Source organism: Populus euphratica, unplaced genomic scaffold, assembly GCF_000495115.2.
Source record: "Populus euphratica unplaced genomic scaffold, PopEup_1.0 scaffold214.1, whole genome shotgun sequence".
In the NCBI taxonomy this organism is placed as follows: Eukaryota; Viridiplantae; Streptophyta; class Magnoliopsida; order Malpighiales; family Salicaceae; genus Populus; species Populus euphratica.
In genome coordinates, this window is record NW_011500099.1 from 149,772 (window position 1) to 170,230 (window position 20,459).

Sequence of the window (20,459 nt, forward strand, 5' to 3'; positions counted from 1 at the left end):
GATTTCTTTCTTAAGAAATTTAGTTACAATCGAACCAAAAAAAACTGACGAGATTAGAAAACACCAACACCATAGCAATTATAAGATAAACACCAAGCAGCTTACCTTAGGTAGGGCGTACTAGGGGTGCTAAACCCTTCCCCGTACGCAACCAGTCTCTTTCCTTAGAATCTCTGAAAGACCAGTTAGGTTTCCTAGTGACCATAATACTAGGTGGCGACTCCCTTTTACACAAAAATAAAACTAAGAGACCCCGAAATCAATTGATGGTCGCCGCGACGCCGCGCTCTGCTCGCGAGGGTGCGACAATGTTGAAGCCTTCCTTTTTGTCTTGGTTAACCTAGTCATCTTATATATCTGAAATCACATATATCTAAATGCTTCTTGTCAAAATTATGTTGTTGGTTTTTAAGTAATAAAAGTTGATTTCAATTGCCTATTGAAGTCTTATGAAATCTATTCCAGAGCACTACCACCTTCTCGTTAGTCTGTGGCTGCAAATTTTGAGATTTAATCAATATCTTGATTGCATGTGTTTCAGTCGCTAGACAATATAGCAAATTATCTTTGGCTTTGTAAACTATTCTCTTAACTTTCAGTTTTTGAAAGAGGATAAAAAATAAGGAATTTAATGGAGTGGAAGGTCAAAATGTCACAAAGTGGTATATGTACATGTATATGTGCATGTGTCTACTTAATGGATGGGGACATCTTAAAGAAATTTTGTGAAAGGTTATTTATTTAATTTTTTGGTCTTTATTTTGATGGAGGGATGGTGTCTGATAATTGGAGTGCATTTAATGTTGAGGTGAAATGTTCATCTAGCTGGTGCATAAGTGTTGCCCGGTGCTTTGTGTATTTAGTAACCAAGCTGTTGTTTCCTCTATATTTTCCACCATTTGTTTTCTCTGCACAGAAGATTATAAAAAGTGCCTATTATGTACCTAATCATAAACAAGGACCCATGGTTTTTATCTACCAAGTATGGCATGATACCTCTAAACTGACATTAATTTGCATGCACGATTTGATACTTCATTTTTCTGCACAAAGCTTGTGAGTAATGTCCATGTTTGTTGTGTTTGGATCTGTAGATTGAACTTAAAAATCCATGTCGTCCAGGGAAGAAACTGCTTGTTCTGGACATTGACTATACGCTGTTTGATCACCGATCCACAGCAGAGACTCCACTTGAACTCATGCGACCATGTAAGTAGCTAGGTTGTAGGAATTTTTTGTTACAGTTAATTTCTAATGTTGTCATCTGGTGCAGATCTTCATGAGTTTCTCACTGCCATTTATGCAGAATATGACATAATGATATGGTCCGCAACCAGGTCAGATCCTCAATTTACTTTGATTTTTTCTCTTTCTTTGTGCTGGCTTTCTACTTTTCCTCCCCTTCCCAAGCCTGATAAATGAAGTGATGCAGAAACAGTTGTAAACACATGAACACAACACTCAAGAGAACCAATTCTGTGGAAAACTCAATTTATTTGATCAATCAATGCTCAAAACACAACTAGCATATTTAATGGCACCAACCAAATAGAAATAGGAAAAGTAGATCCTAATAGCATTAAAAATTAAAACATCCCTATAAAAATAGGAAAACCTACTAAATAATAACTCAACATTCCTACTTTACTACTAAATTGTAAATATTAATATTCCTAAATAATACTAAAAATTAAAATGACTAACACAATATAAAATTCCAAAAGAGTAAAATACTAAATGTACCTCTTTTCTACAGCATGAAGTGGGTTGAATTGAAGATGGGACAGTTGGGGGTCCTCAACAATCCTAACTACAAAATCACAGCTCTTTTAGACCACTCGGCAATGATTACAGTTCAGTCAGACTCTTGTGGGATCTTTGAATGCAAGCCACTTGGGTTGATTTGGGCTAAATTCCCAGAGGTGCAACTTTAAGACACGTGTGTATTATTTTCCATCGTCAATGTGTTACCCAAATAACAGTGACATACTGACTTGCACCATGTTTTAATATTTTTCAAATACCGTGGAGAAAATGGAACCATTTTGTTTCTTGCATGAAGTCCAATTGTCAAGCACCACAAGTTGACATGCTTTCTTTTTGGTTCAGTTTTACAGTTCAAAAAACACTATAATGTTTGACGATCTGCGAAGAAATTTCATGATGAACCTGCAAAATGGTTTGGTAATCAAGCCATTCCGAAAGGCTCATGCAAATCGAGATAATGATCAGGAGCTAGTGAAGCTCACACATTACTTGCTCGCCATTGCAGATCTCGATGACTTAAGTGTCCTGGATCATAAAATGTGGGAGTTCTTTGCAGACGAACTGAGTGATGTACCTGAGTGACATTAATGAATTTTGAAACCTTAAGCTTATGTCTTCCTTTTGAGGCAGGTAGTTTGTGTTCTTTTGTTTCAGTTATCATCTCTGTCAAACCTCACTTGTTATTGCTGCCAAAACATTGTCTCTGGCAATACATTGGACCAAAATGTAGATATCTACTATAGCTTCTTATCTCATTAGGGGAATTCCAAATATAACGGAAAATTTATGGCTAACTATTAATGGTATACATACATAAATTGTTACCTAAGTTTCTCATTGCAGATCTATGGAAATCATATGAAAGAGATCAAGGTGTTTTTAAAAGTGATCAGTGATTTAATTAATTATTATAGCTATGGTGTAAGAAATTTTGTGTTGTCATCATGGTGGAGCATATTGATGTTATTATTACACTAATAATGGCAACAATGATGAATGATGGTGGATTGTGTTATGCAAACATTGGTGAGGTGAATGCCATCTAACCATGGAGATGATGGACAATGTTTGATTTGTTAAAGTGTTGCAATTTGCATGATTTGTTGTTTTCAGAGACCGGAGGAGAGAGGGTTGGGGGGGGGGGGGGGGGGGTGTTTGGGGGGCATTATGGAACATGTATATGGATCCCTCATGGGGTGCAGCTCATATGGAAGTGGTAGTTCTAGATGGCTGATGTTATGTTCAGCGTGTAGTCATTGGCCCTCTGGAACCTTATCAAGGGAGTGTTATGGGTCATTTGGCAACATTATAAAAACTATTGTGCATAAAAAACACTGGAATTTAAAATTATAAACTACTCAATTACACATGTTTGTTCTGGCATACCCTTGTAATTTCTAATGAGATCTTCCATTTCAGGGATGCCAAGGTTGGATTCGGATATAGAGCAAAAGGCCAGCCTGTTTGTGTTCCTTTCTTTGTTCTATAAATCACAAGAACTGAACATTCTTGGAGGATGCAGGGGAATGGTTTCAGATGAAATTTTAGAATTCCATGCCTTGTTCTATCCCAACTTTCAAGGTAGCTCTATAACTTCCTTTCTATTTGATTAATACATCAGTCAAGTGTAGTGCTGCAAAACACATATAAAAGACAATTTGATCTAAGCTCTCTACTTGTATGCTAATGGCCTGGGTTAGCTCTAGATTTCTAATGCTCAGACCCTGTGAAACTTGTATGGTGGTTAGTAAATGAGTAGTTCTTGTGGATGGAAACCTTAGTCGAGATAATTGGTGCGTGTGGTTGTCTGGTGGGTTAGCGCAAAAGAGTTGCCAGATTTACATAGTTAGAGGGTTTTCTAGGTTTTTTAATTATGCATTTAATTTTTTTTCATCTTCCTTGGCAGCTTGTTTTCCTTTCATTTTTTTTTAAAAAAAAACAGCTAAGATACATCAGAGTTAAAAAAAAAAAAAACAGCTAAGATACATCAGAGTTTGCAATCACTAGGATCTTCCCAGTGTAATACATTTATCACCCTTAAACCTAGCCTAGAAGGCCATCGCATGAGCAGCTCTATTGTTAGCTCGACGAGCATGATTCAGTAGACTTGAATGGAAGAACCAATTTGGCCACCTTATTTTAAACATCAATGGCAGCATTAAAGTTGAACTTCACCATCCCTGTCGACCAGATGGTTGTCCATTTTGGATGAGCAGGAAGGTTAGTCGTCTTCATAAGAATGCTTTAAATCATTGTTATAAAACCGGCTTGCTCAGGTAAAACTGTTGACTTGGGATCTAGTCTTACTCTGGGTCAGGTTTTATGTAACCATGACTTGGGTAAATTTCCTCAACTTAGCTTATTGATCTGGTTGTGAGATTTGATTTGATATTTTTTTAAATGATGTTTTAGACTGAATTGGGCAGGCACACTTAACTTATGATTCAAATTTTGGGTTTATGCAAAATAATTAATGTCTTTATGAATTGAATTTTTAGTAGAATCTTTTACGTATTTCAAAAAAGAGATATGGATAACGGAAAACAAAAAAGATTTAGTAATTTATAATTCATTAATTTAAAGTGCAACCATTTACTTACATCATAGAACTTCTTTTTTTTTTGTTAAATTTAATTTTTATGTTAACAAAATTCAAAGCATGTTGTATGATTCTTTAGTTTTGCGTTTAAAAAGTATTTTTTTAAAAAATTAAAATTATTTTATTTTTTATTTATTTTAAATTAATATATTTTTAACGTTTTTAAATTATTTTAATAGGTTAGTGTTAAAAATAATTTTTTTTTAAAAAATTATTTATATATATATTTTAATATAAAAAATTACTTAAAAAATAATTATAACTACACCACCAAATAAACTTAACATGTATAAATCACGAAGCATCAAATCACTGCCTCTTGCCACCATTGGCCGTGTGTATACATATGCCGCCAACATTACCACTTGTTGGTTTGTTTCAATTGTATGGTAATAGTTGTGTTTTTTATATGACGCCAGCATTACCACCGGTTGTTTTGTTTCAATGGTATAATAATAGTTTTGTGTTTTTTATATGAAAATATATATTTTTTAGAAAATTATATTAACTTAAATTTTTTGTAAAGTATTTTTAAAATGTAAAATTTAATAAATTTAATTATTAGAATATGTTCACATCTCTATCATGACAGGAAAGTTTAGCTGTCAAGCTCAAGGGCTTGACTCCTTACTTAAGATGAGTCAACTTTGTTTAAGATATCCATTGAGTCAATTTTGTTTATATATGAGTTAATTTTTTTTAGTAAAATAATATTGTTTTATTTTTGAAAAGGATTTCCTTGTGTTAATTGGTGTTAATTGGGTTGAGATTGAATTGGGTCAAAAAGGATTTCCTTGTGTTAATTGGGTTGAGATTGAATTGGGTCAATCGAATTATTGTCAAGAAAATTTTATCAATTCAATAATTTAAATCAAGTCTTGAGTTTGAAAATTAAAATTTTCAAGTTAAATTGTGTAAGGTTTAATAATAGTTGTTGTATCCTCATCATCTTTAACCTTACCAAGATTAAAAAATAATAATAATAATAATAATAAAATATTTTGAAAATGTACTGGGGACAAGCAGATATTAAATTAATACTAATTAAAGTTATATTTTGAAATAATTTTAATATATTAATATCAAAATTATAAATTTGATTTTTTTATTTTAAAATTCAAATCAGTTTGATAAATCGACTAGGTATATGGCCAACTTGAGACTTGAATTAGTTTATGTTAAAAACAAATTACTTGGTGACTTATAACTTGATGAACTTGGTCAAAATCCAAACATTAATAAGTGAACGTTTTTTGTTTTTATGAAAATATTGTTTTGATTTTTAAAAAAATTAGATTCAATCCTCTTGATCATTACTAGAGTTTTACCTTGGGTGAATCCTGTTTTGATTTTAAAACTATGACTCTTTAGATTCTTACAAAAACATGAACCAGCGAATAACTAAATATGAGATTGGTCGGTAGAGATGGTCACGCTTCATGTCAACCTTTGGTGGAGACAATTATGGGTATAGAAGGAAGTTAACTTATGCCAACAATTGAGTTATTTTTATTAGCTTCATCATGTCCTTTCTATTCAAATTAAGCTCATAGGACACCGAGGAGCATGCATACTGCATCAAGAAGAAGAGGGAAGAAACTTGAAAGCCAAACCATACAATACTTCTCATGCATGACATTGATTACTGCTAAACAAATTATTTAACTAATTAAACAGAATTCTATTATTTTAACATTACCAAATCCGAGCAAGCAATAGTAAATCGCCTTTCCAAACGGCTCCAGCTAGGCTATAAGGCTAGAATTACCACCGGTGGATAGTGAAGACTATTTTCGTAGCTACAGCTTATAGGTCAAACTCTTCAAAGACCATACAGGGGAAGATCCTCGACGTCGACCCAAATATCTTGCCCCATCAAGATCATCACTTTTCGTTGAGCTTTCACCGTGTACCTCCTGAGCATGCCATCTCTCTCCATGAAGAAGACAACCCTGTCTTCGGGAACAAGGCCTTTCTGCTCTACAAAACGATGCCAAGAAGAGCGTAGAAGAACAGGTTTTGGGTATGCTCCAGTCAGACGGGTTGATAGACAAAACTTCCATGCATTATCAGTAGCATCGATTGCTTCAAATTTCATCATATGGGCTCCTTGAGGAAACGAAAACGCCTCCAGGACATGGGTTGGAAATGAAAGAGTATGGCTTATATGGGTCGGTTTTTGTTTCTTCGTGAAGAGATGTACCTGTTCCATTCCTTTTCAGGAGATACAAGAGTTTCTGTGAAGAGAGAAAGCTAGGGTGGGAGCAGAGATTAGCTATATAGACACTAGGAAACAAACTCAGAGAAAGGAAGGGGGAGATGCCCTATATATATAAAGTCGGTAAGATGAGATGGGCATGGCAAAAAAAAAAACAAGAGAGAGAGATGCCTAATGTGATGTGTATACGTGGGCTCGACAAAAAAAGGTCAACAAACTTACAAAGATTTGAGCAAAAATTATATTTAATCAATCATTAGAGTGTAATTATTCCTAATAAATTATATTTACAAAGTTTTTTTTTTTTGGTTATAAACACACATAGCTACAAAACATAATTCAACCCTAATTTAATTTAAACATAAAATTTGTCATAATAAAATAGAAGCTTGAACTCAAGAAAATCTCTTGAAGGTAAACCCAATTGAGTTATGGATTCATGGGAGATTTAGAAAAAGATTGCGATGATTTTAATGGCCGGTAAATTCAACGAATGATTCCAGTGGCCCACAACACATCACCATATCAAGCAATTCCAAGCTGAGCTATATCAGAGTGTGTTCATGGATGGATCAGTCTACCATATAAGTTCAAAATAGATTACTTTTTCATGTGATTGACTTGATTGGAAAGTCAAAAGGGTACCTATGGCTAGGGATCTATAGAGACAGTGAAGATGGGTTTTGGTGTTTTCCACTATCTCCTAAATTACTATTTATAAAGGCAAAGCTTCTAGAGCTATCAAGTTAATTAATGGCTCGTTAATTATTTTTACTACAATATTTTATTCCTGTTCTTAATAAAATAATCAAAGTGGTAGTGTTTGGATTTTGTTTAATTATATCAATAGAACCATTAAAAATTCAATTAGACCACACAAGTTTAACGAATTAATTATTTATCATATCTAGTTTAGTTATAAATCTGATTTAAGTTAGACTTTATATTCTAGATTTTTCAAGGCATTTTTTTCTTAATTAAATATGATATGATTTAATTAGGTTAATCAAGTCATTAAAAATCTTATTAGATTAAATGAGTTTGACTATGTTAATGTTTTGTCCAATATAATTAAAAACTAAACTTAAATTAAATTTTAAATCTTGAATTTCTGAACTCAACCCAAATTTAACAACTACATATAATCCTATTGAACATATATATATATATATATATCCTATTGAAAGGGTTCCCAATCACAATGGTCATGATTTCACTATCATAACTCAAACTTGTTAAAGGAGCCTTCTTTTATCCTATGTTATGAAAATCTTGAAAACTATGATCAAATTTGAACATTTTTACTAATTATTGGAAGCTTCAGTAGACATTTAGCATGCCCATCACTGGCAGTAAGTACATGTCCTCGTCGAATCTAAACTTTATTTCAATTGTTTTAGAAATTGAAGCAAGAATTTCAGAGTGTAATTTCTGGGTTATCCACTCGTAAATTAATTAATATAATGTTGAGGACATTAAGTGAAAGAAAAAACAGGCGACATAAGACATTATTTTGGCTATGAAAGATGAGGCTAGTACTATTTCAATTACTATGAAAAAGAAGTATCCATTGATTTACCATTTAAGAGTAATGACAGTTAAATTTCTAAATCTAGCGAGCTATAGTTTTCGTGACTTCACTACTTTATGAATATTAATATTAAAAATAAAAGAAAATAGCTATCCTATGTAGAAATTTAACTTCTTGATAAGTGGATTTGTTTTATATTTATTGTTCAAAATTTCAATCTTAAATCATTTAAGTTAAATGTGATCTCAATTATAGTATATGTTTTTGGAGATAAATGAAATAGAAAGAAAGTGTTGTGTAAATAATAATAATAATAACAATAAGCCTCTTTTCTTTGTTTGAAAGCTAAAATTAGAAATAGAAAATAAAGAAACGAATTAACATAAATCTTTAACTTTCTTCCTTTATACACACAAAATTTATCTGCCCAAATTCAGAGAAAATTGAAGTAAATAAAAAATACAGACAGTATTTCACTCGTAAAATCCTATAAAAAATTGTCTTTATTTTTTTTCATCATTATATCTAAACAAACAAAACATCATTTTTTATTTGCTATATAGACTATTTATTTATTTTGAATGTAAATGATTTCTTTAAAATATGATAAAAAAAGAAACTTATTCTTTGTATAGAAAAATAGAAAGATTAATGGTGTTCCGAGAACAACTATCGACACCGTATTAATTATTCTTTGTGATTCTTTTTTTTTTTTGAAAAATAGACACAAAGACAAGAGTGGATATAAAATTTATTACCCAACAAGAAAATGATAAAATACTCTATAATTATTTTTAGAGAATTTTTCTTTAAATAACTAATAAAATCTCACAATTTTGCACCATAAATTAACTCAATAAAAGCCAGAACAATCATGCCCTCATTGCTTAAAAAAAGAAAGAAAAAAAACGAAGTTTTAACATACCATAACTCCTTTAATAATTAACTTTGATGAATGTTAGGAAACAAAGACTAATTAGAAGCTATCCACATCAATACACGTAATAGCTGTGGAAAAACTTGGATGCTTTGGTTTCTGGTCCAGGCAATTCCCAGGAACCTTCCGACTAGGAAGTTTCCTCGGTGCTTCCCCTTGTTCGTTTCCATGACTCTGCCTCTATGTGGAACCCATAGAAGAAATTTGTGGCCATAATATTGGAGTTTTCAATTAAGTAAGAGCATATATGGACCACCCAGGAAACTAAAATTCATTTCGATCTGTGCGTGCTGCTCGAGCAAAGACTGGGTTAATCTTGGTTTATCAGATCGACAGTACTATTGCACATGAAATTAGTCCATACATTGACATTTTAGGTTTGATTGATCCAGGTAAAGACAAGTTTGTTCGTTCATGGAGATTGAATGATAAAATCTTTGTATTTTTGCTGCCAACTTTTATTCATATGTGGACTGGTAATAGTAACTATATATAATTTGCCTCAACAAAAATATTGTATAATATGGACATATATAAAAGATATATATTTTATAAGATGTTTTTTTTTTCAAATTAAATCTGGAAGTTGTTGTTTCATATTAATTCTTACTATTTTTCTTTTCATTTCCGGATTTTTTTTTATTATTAGTTTTTAAAAATCTATTTAATTCAGGTTTTATTAGTTAGGTTAATTTAACTTATCTATTGACAAAAAATTGTTAACAATTCAGAAACATGAAATCGCAATTCTCTCTATAATATAATTGTAATTTAAGAGTTTGTGGAGCCATGATTTTCTTTTCCATTTTTGCTATACACTGCCTTAAAATAAATTAATGAAGCATATAGTGACTCCCTCATATATACAGTCTTGAAGTACTTTGCACATGAAATTAGTCCATACATTGACATTTTAGGTTTGACTGATCCAGGTAAAGACAAGTTTGTTCATTCATGGAGATTGAATGATAAAATCTTTGTATTTTTTCGAACTTTTATTCATATGTGGACTAGTAATTGTTACTATATATAATTTTCCTGTATGATATTGACATATATAAAAGATGACTTTTTTTTATTGGAAAAAAAGGACGGTGAAAGAAAATAGGTGTGCTTTTAAAGCTTAATATACTGTGGTTGTTATTTTTTATTTAAGAACAAAATTAATTAATTAGTTCAATATCAGTTAAATAAACCAAATTTCAACTTTATATCCTACTAAAAATGCCACAATCACAGCTTTTTAGTCAGGAATAAGTCATAGGTTATAAGTTATTTGTTATGATGATTGACTCGAATAAAATTTTTATATAAATAAGTTGTCTAGATAAAATAACTTCCAAATAAATAAATAAGTTTTTATTAGGTTTTATATATCCAAGTAAATAAAATCATAAATCAACTCAGATTTTTAATTAATTTAATTATTTCCTTTATTTTTTTTTATCAATCACCATAAATTCCAATTCAACCTTAGCTAGTTCCAAGTGGACCATCATTTTGTTTCAAGTTTTAGACCACCATTTTGGTTTAAGTTTTATAATTGTGGCTACAATACAAACTATGTTAATTTTTATATATTTTTATGAAACTAATAATTGTTTTATTTTTTTATACTTTTTGATTAAAAAAATTCATGATAGTATTTTTTTTATTAAAATTTAATTCTCATGTGATGCTAAGCTTTTTGTTAAAAAAAAATTATTTTGTTTTCATAAAAAAACATGTATTTTTTCTAGGAAAAACAATTAATAAAAAGGAGACATTTGGTTAAAGATTTTTTTTCCTTATTGATTTAAATAATTTCAATTCTTGAAAATATTTATTTAAATTTTGTTAGGTTTTCATTCAAAAGATTATGTTATCCATAAAAAAATACATGTTTTCATAAAACATAAATGAAATATATGGATAAGAAAATAAATTTTTAATTGAAAATAAATTTTATTCTCTATAATTTAATCATTTAATTTCTTAATATTATTTATTTTAATTATTTTAAAATTTTTAACAATAAATATAAAACATGTTATATTTTTGTATGTGTAAAATCACGATACATCATTTTAAATTATTACATCAACCAATCTAGTATTTATTATTAAGATAATAGCTTTGCTTTAGTATTTTTATTTTCGAACTTTTATTCATATGCGGACTAGTAATTGTAAATATATATAATTTGCCTGTATGATATGGACATATATAAAAGATATTTTTTTTTTTTGAAAAAAAGAACGGTGAAAGAAAATAGGTGTGCTTTTAAAACTTAATATACTGTGGTTGTTATTTTTTAGTTAAGAACAAAATTAATTAATTGGGTTCAATATCAGTTAAATAAATCAAATTTCAACTTTATATATATCCTACTAGAAATGCCACAATCACAGCTTTTTAGTCAGAAATAAGTCATGTTATAAGTTATTTGCTATAATGGTTCACTCAAGTTAAATCAAATAAAATTTTTATACAAATAAAACAACTTCAAAATAAATAAATAAGTTTTTATTAGGTTTTATCCAAGTAAATATGATCATGAATCAACTGAGATTTTTAACTAATTTAATTTTTTCCTTTATTTTTTTTTTATCAATCACCATAAATTCCAATTCAACCTTAGCTAGTTCCAAGTGGACCAATATTTTGGTTCAAGTTTTATAACCGTGGCTACAATACAAACTATGTTAGTTTTTATATATTTTTATGAAATTAATAATTGTTTTATTCTTTTATATTTTTTGATTAAAAAAATTCATGATAGTATTTTTTTTATTAAAATTTAATTCTCATGTGATGCTAAGCTTTTTGTTAAAAAAAAATTATTTTGTTTTCATAAAAAAACATGTATTTTTTCTAGGAAAAACAATTAATAAAAAGGAGACATTTGGTTAAAGATTTTTTTTCCTTATTGATTTAAATAATTTCAATTCTTGAAAATATTTATTTAAATTTTGTTAGGTTTTCATTCAAAAGATTATGTTATCCATAAAAAAATACATGTTTTCATAAAACATAAATGAAATATATGGATAAGAAAATAAATTTTTAATTGAAACTATATTTTATTCTCTATAATTTAATTATTTAATTTCTTAATAATATTTATTTTAATCATTTTAAAAATTTTAAAAATAAATATAAAACATGTTGTATTTTTATATGTGTAAAACCACAATACATCATTTTAAATTATTACATCTACCAATCTAGTATTTATTAGGTCAACTCCGGCTGTCATGACATCCTCTTCATCCTCACTGAGGCAAATTAACTTGCGACTCCTCCTAACAATATATTTCAGTGCTGCCCCATCACTGTCAACAAATCGCCACCGCCACCTCCACCATTGCAGCGATCATTTAACCCTCCGAGTCTTGAACGTTCTAATGATAAGCGTTTCTGACATGGGATTGCTTCAAGAATTAAAGGCTCAGTCTCAGTTGCAGTTGTGTAGCTAATATATTCATCCGGATATTTAAGTTATGTTTTGCAATGCTTTTTTAAAATGTATTTGGAATGAATGCATCAAATTAATGCAAATTAATGTTTTTTCAGATATTTTAAAATGTTTTTAATATATTTATATCAATAAAAAAGATTTTATCTGATTATAATCTTACAAAAGCATACATGTTGAATTATTAAGAATTTATATGAATACATGGTTGAAATTGTGTTTTTATAAATTTTAAATTTTTTTAAAAAAGTTTATATATTTTTTAATCATTTTAATATGTTAATTTTAAAAAATAATTTTTTAAAAATAGAAAATATTATTTAAATATAGTTTTTTTAAAAATTTTAAATTATAATCGCTGTTAAAATCTGGAACTGAATATAATATTAGTCATGTCATGTAGAGATAGTCACACTTCATTTCTCCAATGTGAACGGACTCCAGTCAATAGTTTGGTAGATAGAGACAAGGGTTATAGAAGACGCCATTTTTGAGCTATTTTTATTAGCTGCATTGTATTCTTTCTATTCAAAGCTCATAGGACACTGAGGAGCTAGCAGACATAAATTAACAAGAAAAGCGAATGGAAAAGACTAGATATCTAAGGTTTTAATTTTCTTAAAAATAATTAAATTTTTAAGAAAAAACGATATAATTACAAACCAGGCCCTATAACAAACTACCAGTGGAGTGGAAAAGGCTCTTTTCGTGCCATCAGCTTATATGTCAAACTCTTCAAAGACCATGTAGGGGAAGATCCTCGACGTCAACCCAAACATCTTGCCCCATCAAGATCATCACCTTTCGTTGAGCTCTAACCGTGTACCTCCTGATCATATTGTCATTAGCTTCGTCGTCTCTCTGCATGAAGAAGACAACCCTGTCTCCGGGAGCAAGGCCTTTCTGCTCTACAAAACGACCCCAAGAAGAGCGTAGAAGAACGGGTTTTGCGTATGCCCCAGTCAGACGGGTTGACAAGCAGAACCTCCATGTATTATCAGTAGCATCGACTGCTTCGAAATTCAAAATATGGGCTCCTTCAGGAATCGGAAAAGCCTCGAGGACATGGGTCGGAACTGAAAGAGTATGGCTTATATGGGTTGGTTTTAGTTTCTTCGTGAAGAGATGCACTTGCTCCATTCCTTACCAGGAGAAAAGAGTTTTTGCGAAGAGAGGAGGCTAGGGTGGGAGCAGACGTAAGTTATACACACACACACACACACACATTAGGAAACAAACAAATTAAGAGAATGAGAGAGGGATGTTCATACACAGGGGTTGGTTATTCCATGTGATCTATTTTTTTAGTGCTTACACGTATTAAAAAACCAACCGAGTAGTGAAAAAGTATGCAATTATTTTAACTGCCAGCCAATTCAACGATTGTGGTGGTACAATTTTCGGTGGCCCACACATACACATCACCACCTAAGTAAACAATTCCTAGCTGAGCTGTATCAGAGTGTGTTCTTGGATAGATAAATTTTGTGAGCCGCCAATCTACCATATAAGGTCAAAATAGATTACTTTTGATGTGATTTTATATTTTAAAAATATTTTTGAAAAATTATAAATTATATTTTATTTATTTTATTTTAAATTAATTTTTATGATATTTTCAGATTATTTAATGTATTGATGTTAAAATTATTATTTTAAAATAAATAAATATTATTTTCATATATTTTAAAAATAATTATTGCTATAACCTTGATAAAAAATTTAAATAAGAATTCAAAAGGGTGTGTATATATATATATATATCTCCTAAAATTATTATTTATATTTGAAAGAATTAACACAGAAATAGTCTTATTTATAAAGTGATTTATGAGTTGCTAAATAAATTTGGATTAATAATTTTTATTAAATTGATAATATTTTATTTTTTAATAAAAAAATTTAATCAGATTAAATGATTAAGAATCTAATTTGATAAAAATAGATTTTACTAAATTAATATTTTACCTAATTTATTTTAAAACATAAATTTCAACCAGCACGACCTGGTCAGTTATTATTAATTAATGGAAGCTTCTTTGGACATTTAGCATGGACACAACCGGCCGAGAGTTCATGTTGGCATGTTGACACGTGTCTCTGAGTAGCCAGCTCAGAGGTTCGATTTTTACCCGACACATCCACTGAAGACAGACACGCAATCATAGACACGTGTTGTATTTTAAATAAATGGATATCAGTAGTCAACAGACAGATCCAACAAATCCCAATCCCAAATAAATAAATAAATAAATTGAAAAGGAAGCGCATGTCATGTTGTATTTTAGCCATTTATGACCTTGTGCTGACTTATATGTCCTGCTTTCTCTTAGGAAGCAAGTAACCTGAATATTTGTGAGTATAGTAATCTTAATTTTATGGGTCAAATTAAGCTTTCATCAAATTTTTTTTTTATATAGTACTTTGATGTGATTTTAGTATTGCTGTAATCAGAGTTTCGTTATATTTTTTCTTTTTTTCTCTCTCCTCTTCTCTCTTCTAATGTGTAGTTCATTTTACATTTTTTTAAAAATATATATATCAATATTTCAGGATAGTAATAAGCTATATATATCACGTTTCTCAATCATGTCATATATAAATTATTTTATTTCACCAATTTTTTTTATAATATATTATTTCATCAATTAAAAAAAAACATGCTAATAAGCAAAAATAACCACAAAAAACCTTCAGAACCATACAGTACAACCATGAATCCTCTTGATTTTCATTCTTTTAATCCTTTTAATAAAGTACCTAGATATCAATATCTCAAGCAATAATTAGTACTAGTTATTTGATGAGAACTCTCCGTGGGCCAAATATTTTTTTCTCCTATAAAAATATTGTATATCTAACATGTTTTTGTACATAAAAAAAATTCTAACATCAAATTAAAAAAATCATGCATATATATAATTAAATAAATTGAAAATTATATATGTTAATAAATAAAAAAAATCATTAACAATAATTAAAAATAAAACTGAAAAAATCAAGAGACATTCATAGATTAAAATATTTAATTTCACAAAACACAACATTTAATCAACTGTGTTTGTTGATTTTTTTTAAATTAGTTTTTTATTTAATCAAATAATAATAGAAATAGACACATGAATTAAATTGATTGAATAAAATAAAAGAAAGAAAAAAAATAAGAATGCATATATTAGAAATATTATATGAAAGTAAATATTTTTATTTTTAAAAATAAAATTCATCTATATAAAAGATTAAAATAAATATAGATGAATAAAAATAATCTTTTCAAAAATCAAATACACACAGCACCATTAAAAACAATCTATATCAAAAAATGTTAAATAAGCGAAAACAAAATCACATAGGAGAGATATTAACTGAAACATATATTTAAAAAATATTAAAAAAACAAACATGTTAAAAAAGAAGATATTAATTAAAAAAACCAATATTAGAAAAAAATAATATCGAGGGTGTTGTGGCTTAACTAGTCATGCTTATAATTCGAACCATGTATTCAACCAAATTCAATATATAAAACAAACATGTTACAAAAAAGATATTAATTAAAAAAACCAATATTAGAAAAAAATAATATTGAGAGTGTTGCGGCTTAACTAGTCATGCTTATAATCCGAACCATGTATTCAACCAAATTCAATATATATATATCATGCCTGACCCATGGTAATGAAGAGCCCAATCGTGTAGGTGAGCCTTCAAACCCTACGTGTTTGAGTTTGGTTTTTATTTTATTTTTTAAAGGGATCGACAACCTATTGTCAATTTTTATTTTTTTGAGAAAAAAAGTAGGCAATGCAGACAATGTGTCATCCACAAGCCTGAATTTCGCCCATCACTATGGTGGTTGAAAAATTAAGCAACATTTCTTTTGTCTAAAAAACTCAATTTTTAAGTCATTTCAACCTAAAAACACATTTCTCATATCTTTCACTACAATAATTTTACCGACGGACATATTCTGTCGGTTTGACATTCAGAGTTTATCGGTAATTTTAGTCGATAAATTGCTGATGGAAAACATCTGTCAGCATAACATCAATCGGTAATACCACATTTCATTGCTAATGTTATCGGTAAAAAAATAAAAATTACCGATTGTTTTACAAATAGAAATTGCGCAAAAAAAACTTCATGCTGGAACATTACCAATGGATTTAGCCCGTTGGTGATAATGGAATATATATTAAATATTTTTTAGCTATCAATGAAAGGCTGACGGACATTATTCATCAGTACATGTGTTGGTAAGTTTATGAAATACTAACAGATTATATCTGTCTGTAAATTCATTGGTGATACATTCCGTTGGTAAATCTCTTGATAGGTATTTATTTAAAAAAAATGATTTAGAATAAATAATATAAATTAATAGTAAAAAAACCAATTATGCAAATAAAATTTTATTAAACATTAAGAACAAAAAATTATGCAAATAAATTTTTATTAAATGTTAAGAACAAAAAAATAAAATTAAATAATATTGATTACAAATTGAATGTATTTCAAAAATAAAATAAAATTGGCATGATGACAAATCTAGAGGAGGAGGCTGGTTGTTATACAACCAAAAAGACGACATACATGTATCATCACTATGTGAAGTCATGTTCATAACCATTTGGTTGAGTTGTTTATAATTCACCGAGAGTTACTTGTATTTCTTTGTGAGATTATCCATGTGTTGTTTCAAGGCTATGATATCCTCAGATTGGGTGCTCGATACTAATTTGAAGATCCTAATAGTAGAGACACTACGAGCTGACTGCAAGTTCTTGGTCATAGTGTTAGAGAGCCCGTACACTCGATTTTTATCGGGTCCACCAAATGATTTCACCTCCATCCACAAATCTAGATCGAAATATAAATGAGTCAAATGATCATTCTCATATCTCTCCCTTAACTGGCTATTATAGGTTTCCTAAAAATGAAAAAAGAAATCACCATTCATCATTTTGCACTTGAAGTATCAATAACTCCTTAATTAAAACATGTTTTATAATAACATATCTAATAATATAAAATACCTTTAATTTATGGTAAATTTTCATTTTAAATGTAGACTTATCACATAAATGAAATAATTGATTGATGAATTTAAGAACTTAAATTGAAAGGACAAAAAGATGGCCAAACTTAGAAAAGAGATGCTGGTGCAGTCCAAACTAGAACACTGTTCTGTAATTGGGTCATATCTAAAGCTGTAGATCTTGGATTTAGGTCTACTTTAGATGGATGGAAAGGTAAGACATAGGCCTACAAATTTTATAGGAGCCCAAGATTTAAAAAGATCATTTTCAAGTCCAAATTTTAGTAACAACGAAGAAATCCAAATATATCTTGTAGCACGAACACTGCTCAATTTTTAGGCTATATCTGGAGTTCTAAAAGTTCAAATGACCTCCATTTTTTTTCCTTGAAAAGCTGAGACAATTTCCTACAATGTTCATGTTTTCAAGTGGTTTCAATTCTGACGTTATTAATGATATTTTGGTTAGACAAAAAAAGATAAAGATTGTCACCAAGTCAAGAGTTGACCACCCACTCATCAATTAGTCATTAAATCAATAGTTCCCAATTTTAGCCTATAAAAGGAGGTATTTTTCATACATTTAGGCATCTTGGTTTCCAGATCAAGATCATGCTCTTGCTTTCTCTTTTTATATTTTTAAGTTTTATTTTTATTAATATCTTGTTTATAGTTTTCATTTCCTTTTCTTTACTTAGTTATCTTTTATCTTATTTATGTTCTTATCTTGTTTATTTATATTTCTCTTTTTTATTATGTTTAGCTAAGTTTATTATGTAAAGATGAAAATGCTACACTAATGGTGTAAGAATAAGTATAGTGTAAACTTAACATGGACTTTAATGTTTGATACTAACATGTTTTGTATTTGTTATCTTGTCCACTCTTTAATACTTTGCTTGTTAAATGACTAATCTAAATTTATATTGTATAAAATTTGGTACAACAAATACTTGACACTTTTATAGTCCATATTGTATGGTATAACTAACACCTGTGCTATGAAAGGAACTTGATTTGTTGTTAACATAAGTTATAATCATGAATGCCTAACAATATTTACAAGTATTAACATTATTCGAATAAGATAACTAATGTAATCATGTTAACAATTTATAATATGATTGGAACCTTCTTTGTGTGTGGTTTCAAATTAAATAATAAGAGTTTATACTATACTTGTTTGACATACCATTAGTGGATCTTCTAACGTTGACATTTGTTGTTATCATTGTTTAATCCTTACGTTAATCTTCCATCTCCAAGTTCTTATTAACTTCTTCTTCTTTATTGCTACTACTACTACTATTACTATTATTAATTTTACTTTTGTTGTTGTTATTATTGTTGTTTTATTATTGTTACTTATAATTTATATAATTAACCTCTTTGTGGTTCGACCCCGATCTTACCGGGTTATTTATTACTTTGACACTCCTACACTTGAGAGAAGACATCAATCTTTTGGTCATGTTAAGTTTTTGAGTGGGTGGTCAACTCTTGACTTAGTGACAGTCCTTATCTTCTCTTGAACGTTATTGATAACATTAGAATTAGAATCACTTGAAACATGAAAGTTGTAGGAAATTGTCTCAGCTTTCCAAAAAACAAATGGAGGTCATTTGCATTTCTAGAACTCCAGATATGGGCTAAACACTGAATAATATTTGGGCTGTAGGATATATTCAGACTTTTTTATTGTTGCTACAATTTGGACTTGAAAATGACCTTTTTTAAATCTTGGGCTCCACATGAAAGTTGTAAGTGACATGACTAAAAGATTGATGTCTTCTTCCAAGTGCAGGAGTGTCAAAATAATAAATAACCCGGCAAGACCGAGGTCGAACCATAGGGAGGTTAGTTATACAAATTATAAATAACAACAATATAATAACAATAACAATAACAATAATAACAATAATAATTATAACAACAACAACAACAACAACAACAACAACAACAACAACAACAATAGTAGTAGTAGTAGTAGTAGTAGTAGTAGTAATAAACAACAATTATAAAACAACAATAACAACAGTAATAATAACAACAATAATAATAATAATAATAATAATAATAATAATAATAATAATAATAATAATAATAATAAAGAAAGAGAAGAAGAAGAAGATGATGAGAACTTTGAGATGGAATATTGACGTAAAGATTTAACAACGATAACAATAAATGTCAAGGTTAGAGGTTCCACTAATGGTATGTCAAACAAGTATAGTATAAACTCTTATTATTCAATTGGAAACCACACACAAAGGAGGTTCCAATCAGATTATAGATTGTTAACATGATTACATTAGTCATCTTATTCAATTAACGCTAATACTTGTAAATCTCGTCAAGCATTCATGATTATAACTTATGTTAACAACAAATCAAGTTCCTTTCATAATTTAGGTATCGGTTATACCATACAGTATGGGCTATAAAAGTACCAAGTATTTGTTGTACCAAGTGTTATACAACATAAATCAAGATTAGTCATATAATAAGCAAAGTATTAAAGAGTGAACAGGATAACAAATACAAAACATGTTAGTATCAAACATTAAAGTCCATATTGAGTTTACACTATACTTATTCTTACACCATTAGTGTAACCTTTTCACCCTGATATAATAAAATTAGCTAGACATAATGAAAGAAAGAAAAATAAATAAACAAAATAAGAACATAAATAAGATAAAAGTTAGCTAAGTAAATGAAAGGAAATGAAAGGCATAAACTTGATATTAATAAAAGCAATGCATAAACATTACAAAAAATACAAAGAGAGAAAGCAAGAGAATGATCTTGATCTAGAAACCAAGATGCCTAAATGCATGACAAATGCCTCATTTTATAGGCCAAAATTAGGAACTATTGATTTGATGACTAATTGATAAGTGGATGACCAA

At 29.2% G+C, this 20,459-nt stretch overlaps 3 protein-coding genes across 4 annotated transcripts in view; 1 reads left to right on the forward strand and 2 right to left on the reverse strand.

Moving 5' to 3' along the window:
* LOC105109405 (ubiquitin-like domain-containing CTD phosphatase) overlaps window positions 1-3,552 on the forward strand; it is a 9,316-nt gene extending 5,764 nt beyond the window's left edge. The window contains exons 3-7 of one of the 2 annotated variants that reach the window (XM_011004117.1): window positions 1,095-1,209; window positions 1,274-1,337; window positions 1,757-1,922; window positions 2,110-2,397; window positions 3,187-3,552. In XM_011004117.1, coding sequence (XP_011002419.1) covers window positions 1,095-1,209; window positions 1,274-1,337; window positions 1,757-1,922; window positions 2,110-2,349 — 585 coding nt within the window. In that variant the 3' untranslated portion in view covers window positions 2,350-2,397; window positions 3,187-3,552. The remainder of the gene's footprint in view (window positions 1-1,094; window positions 1,210-1,273; window positions 1,338-1,756; window positions 1,923-2,109; window positions 2,398-3,186) is intronic. The other variant, XM_011004116.1, reaches the window with a different exon arrangement.
* A 2,636-nt stretch (window positions 3,553-6,188) lies between these two features.
* Window positions 6,189-6,578, reverse strand: LOC105109433 (uncharacterized). The gene has a single exon (XM_011004155.1). It carries the CDS (start codon window positions 6,576-6,578, stop codon window positions 6,189-6,191), a length of 390 nt encoding a protein of 129 aa, XP_011002457.1.
* Window positions 6,579-13,244: 6,666 nt separating this feature from the next.
* On the reverse strand, window positions 13,245-13,649 carry LOC105109434 (putative AP2/ERF and B3 domain-containing protein Os01g0140700). The gene has a single exon (XM_011004156.1). The coding sequence runs from the start codon at window positions 13,647-13,649 to the stop codon at window positions 13,245-13,247; it is 405 nt and encodes a 134-aa protein (XP_011002458.1).
* Window positions 13,650-20,459: the final 6,810 nt, after the last annotated feature.

Bases quoted from the DNA above. Each gene is read 5' to 3' on its own strand.
- LOC105109434 (XM_011004156.1), bottom strand. From the start codon at position 13,649: ATGGAGCAAGTGCATCTCTTCACGAAGAAACTAAAACCAACCCATATA.
- LOC105109433 (XM_011004155.1), bottom strand. From the start codon at position 6,578: ATGGAACAGGTACATCTCTTCACGAAGAAACAAAAACCGACCCATATA.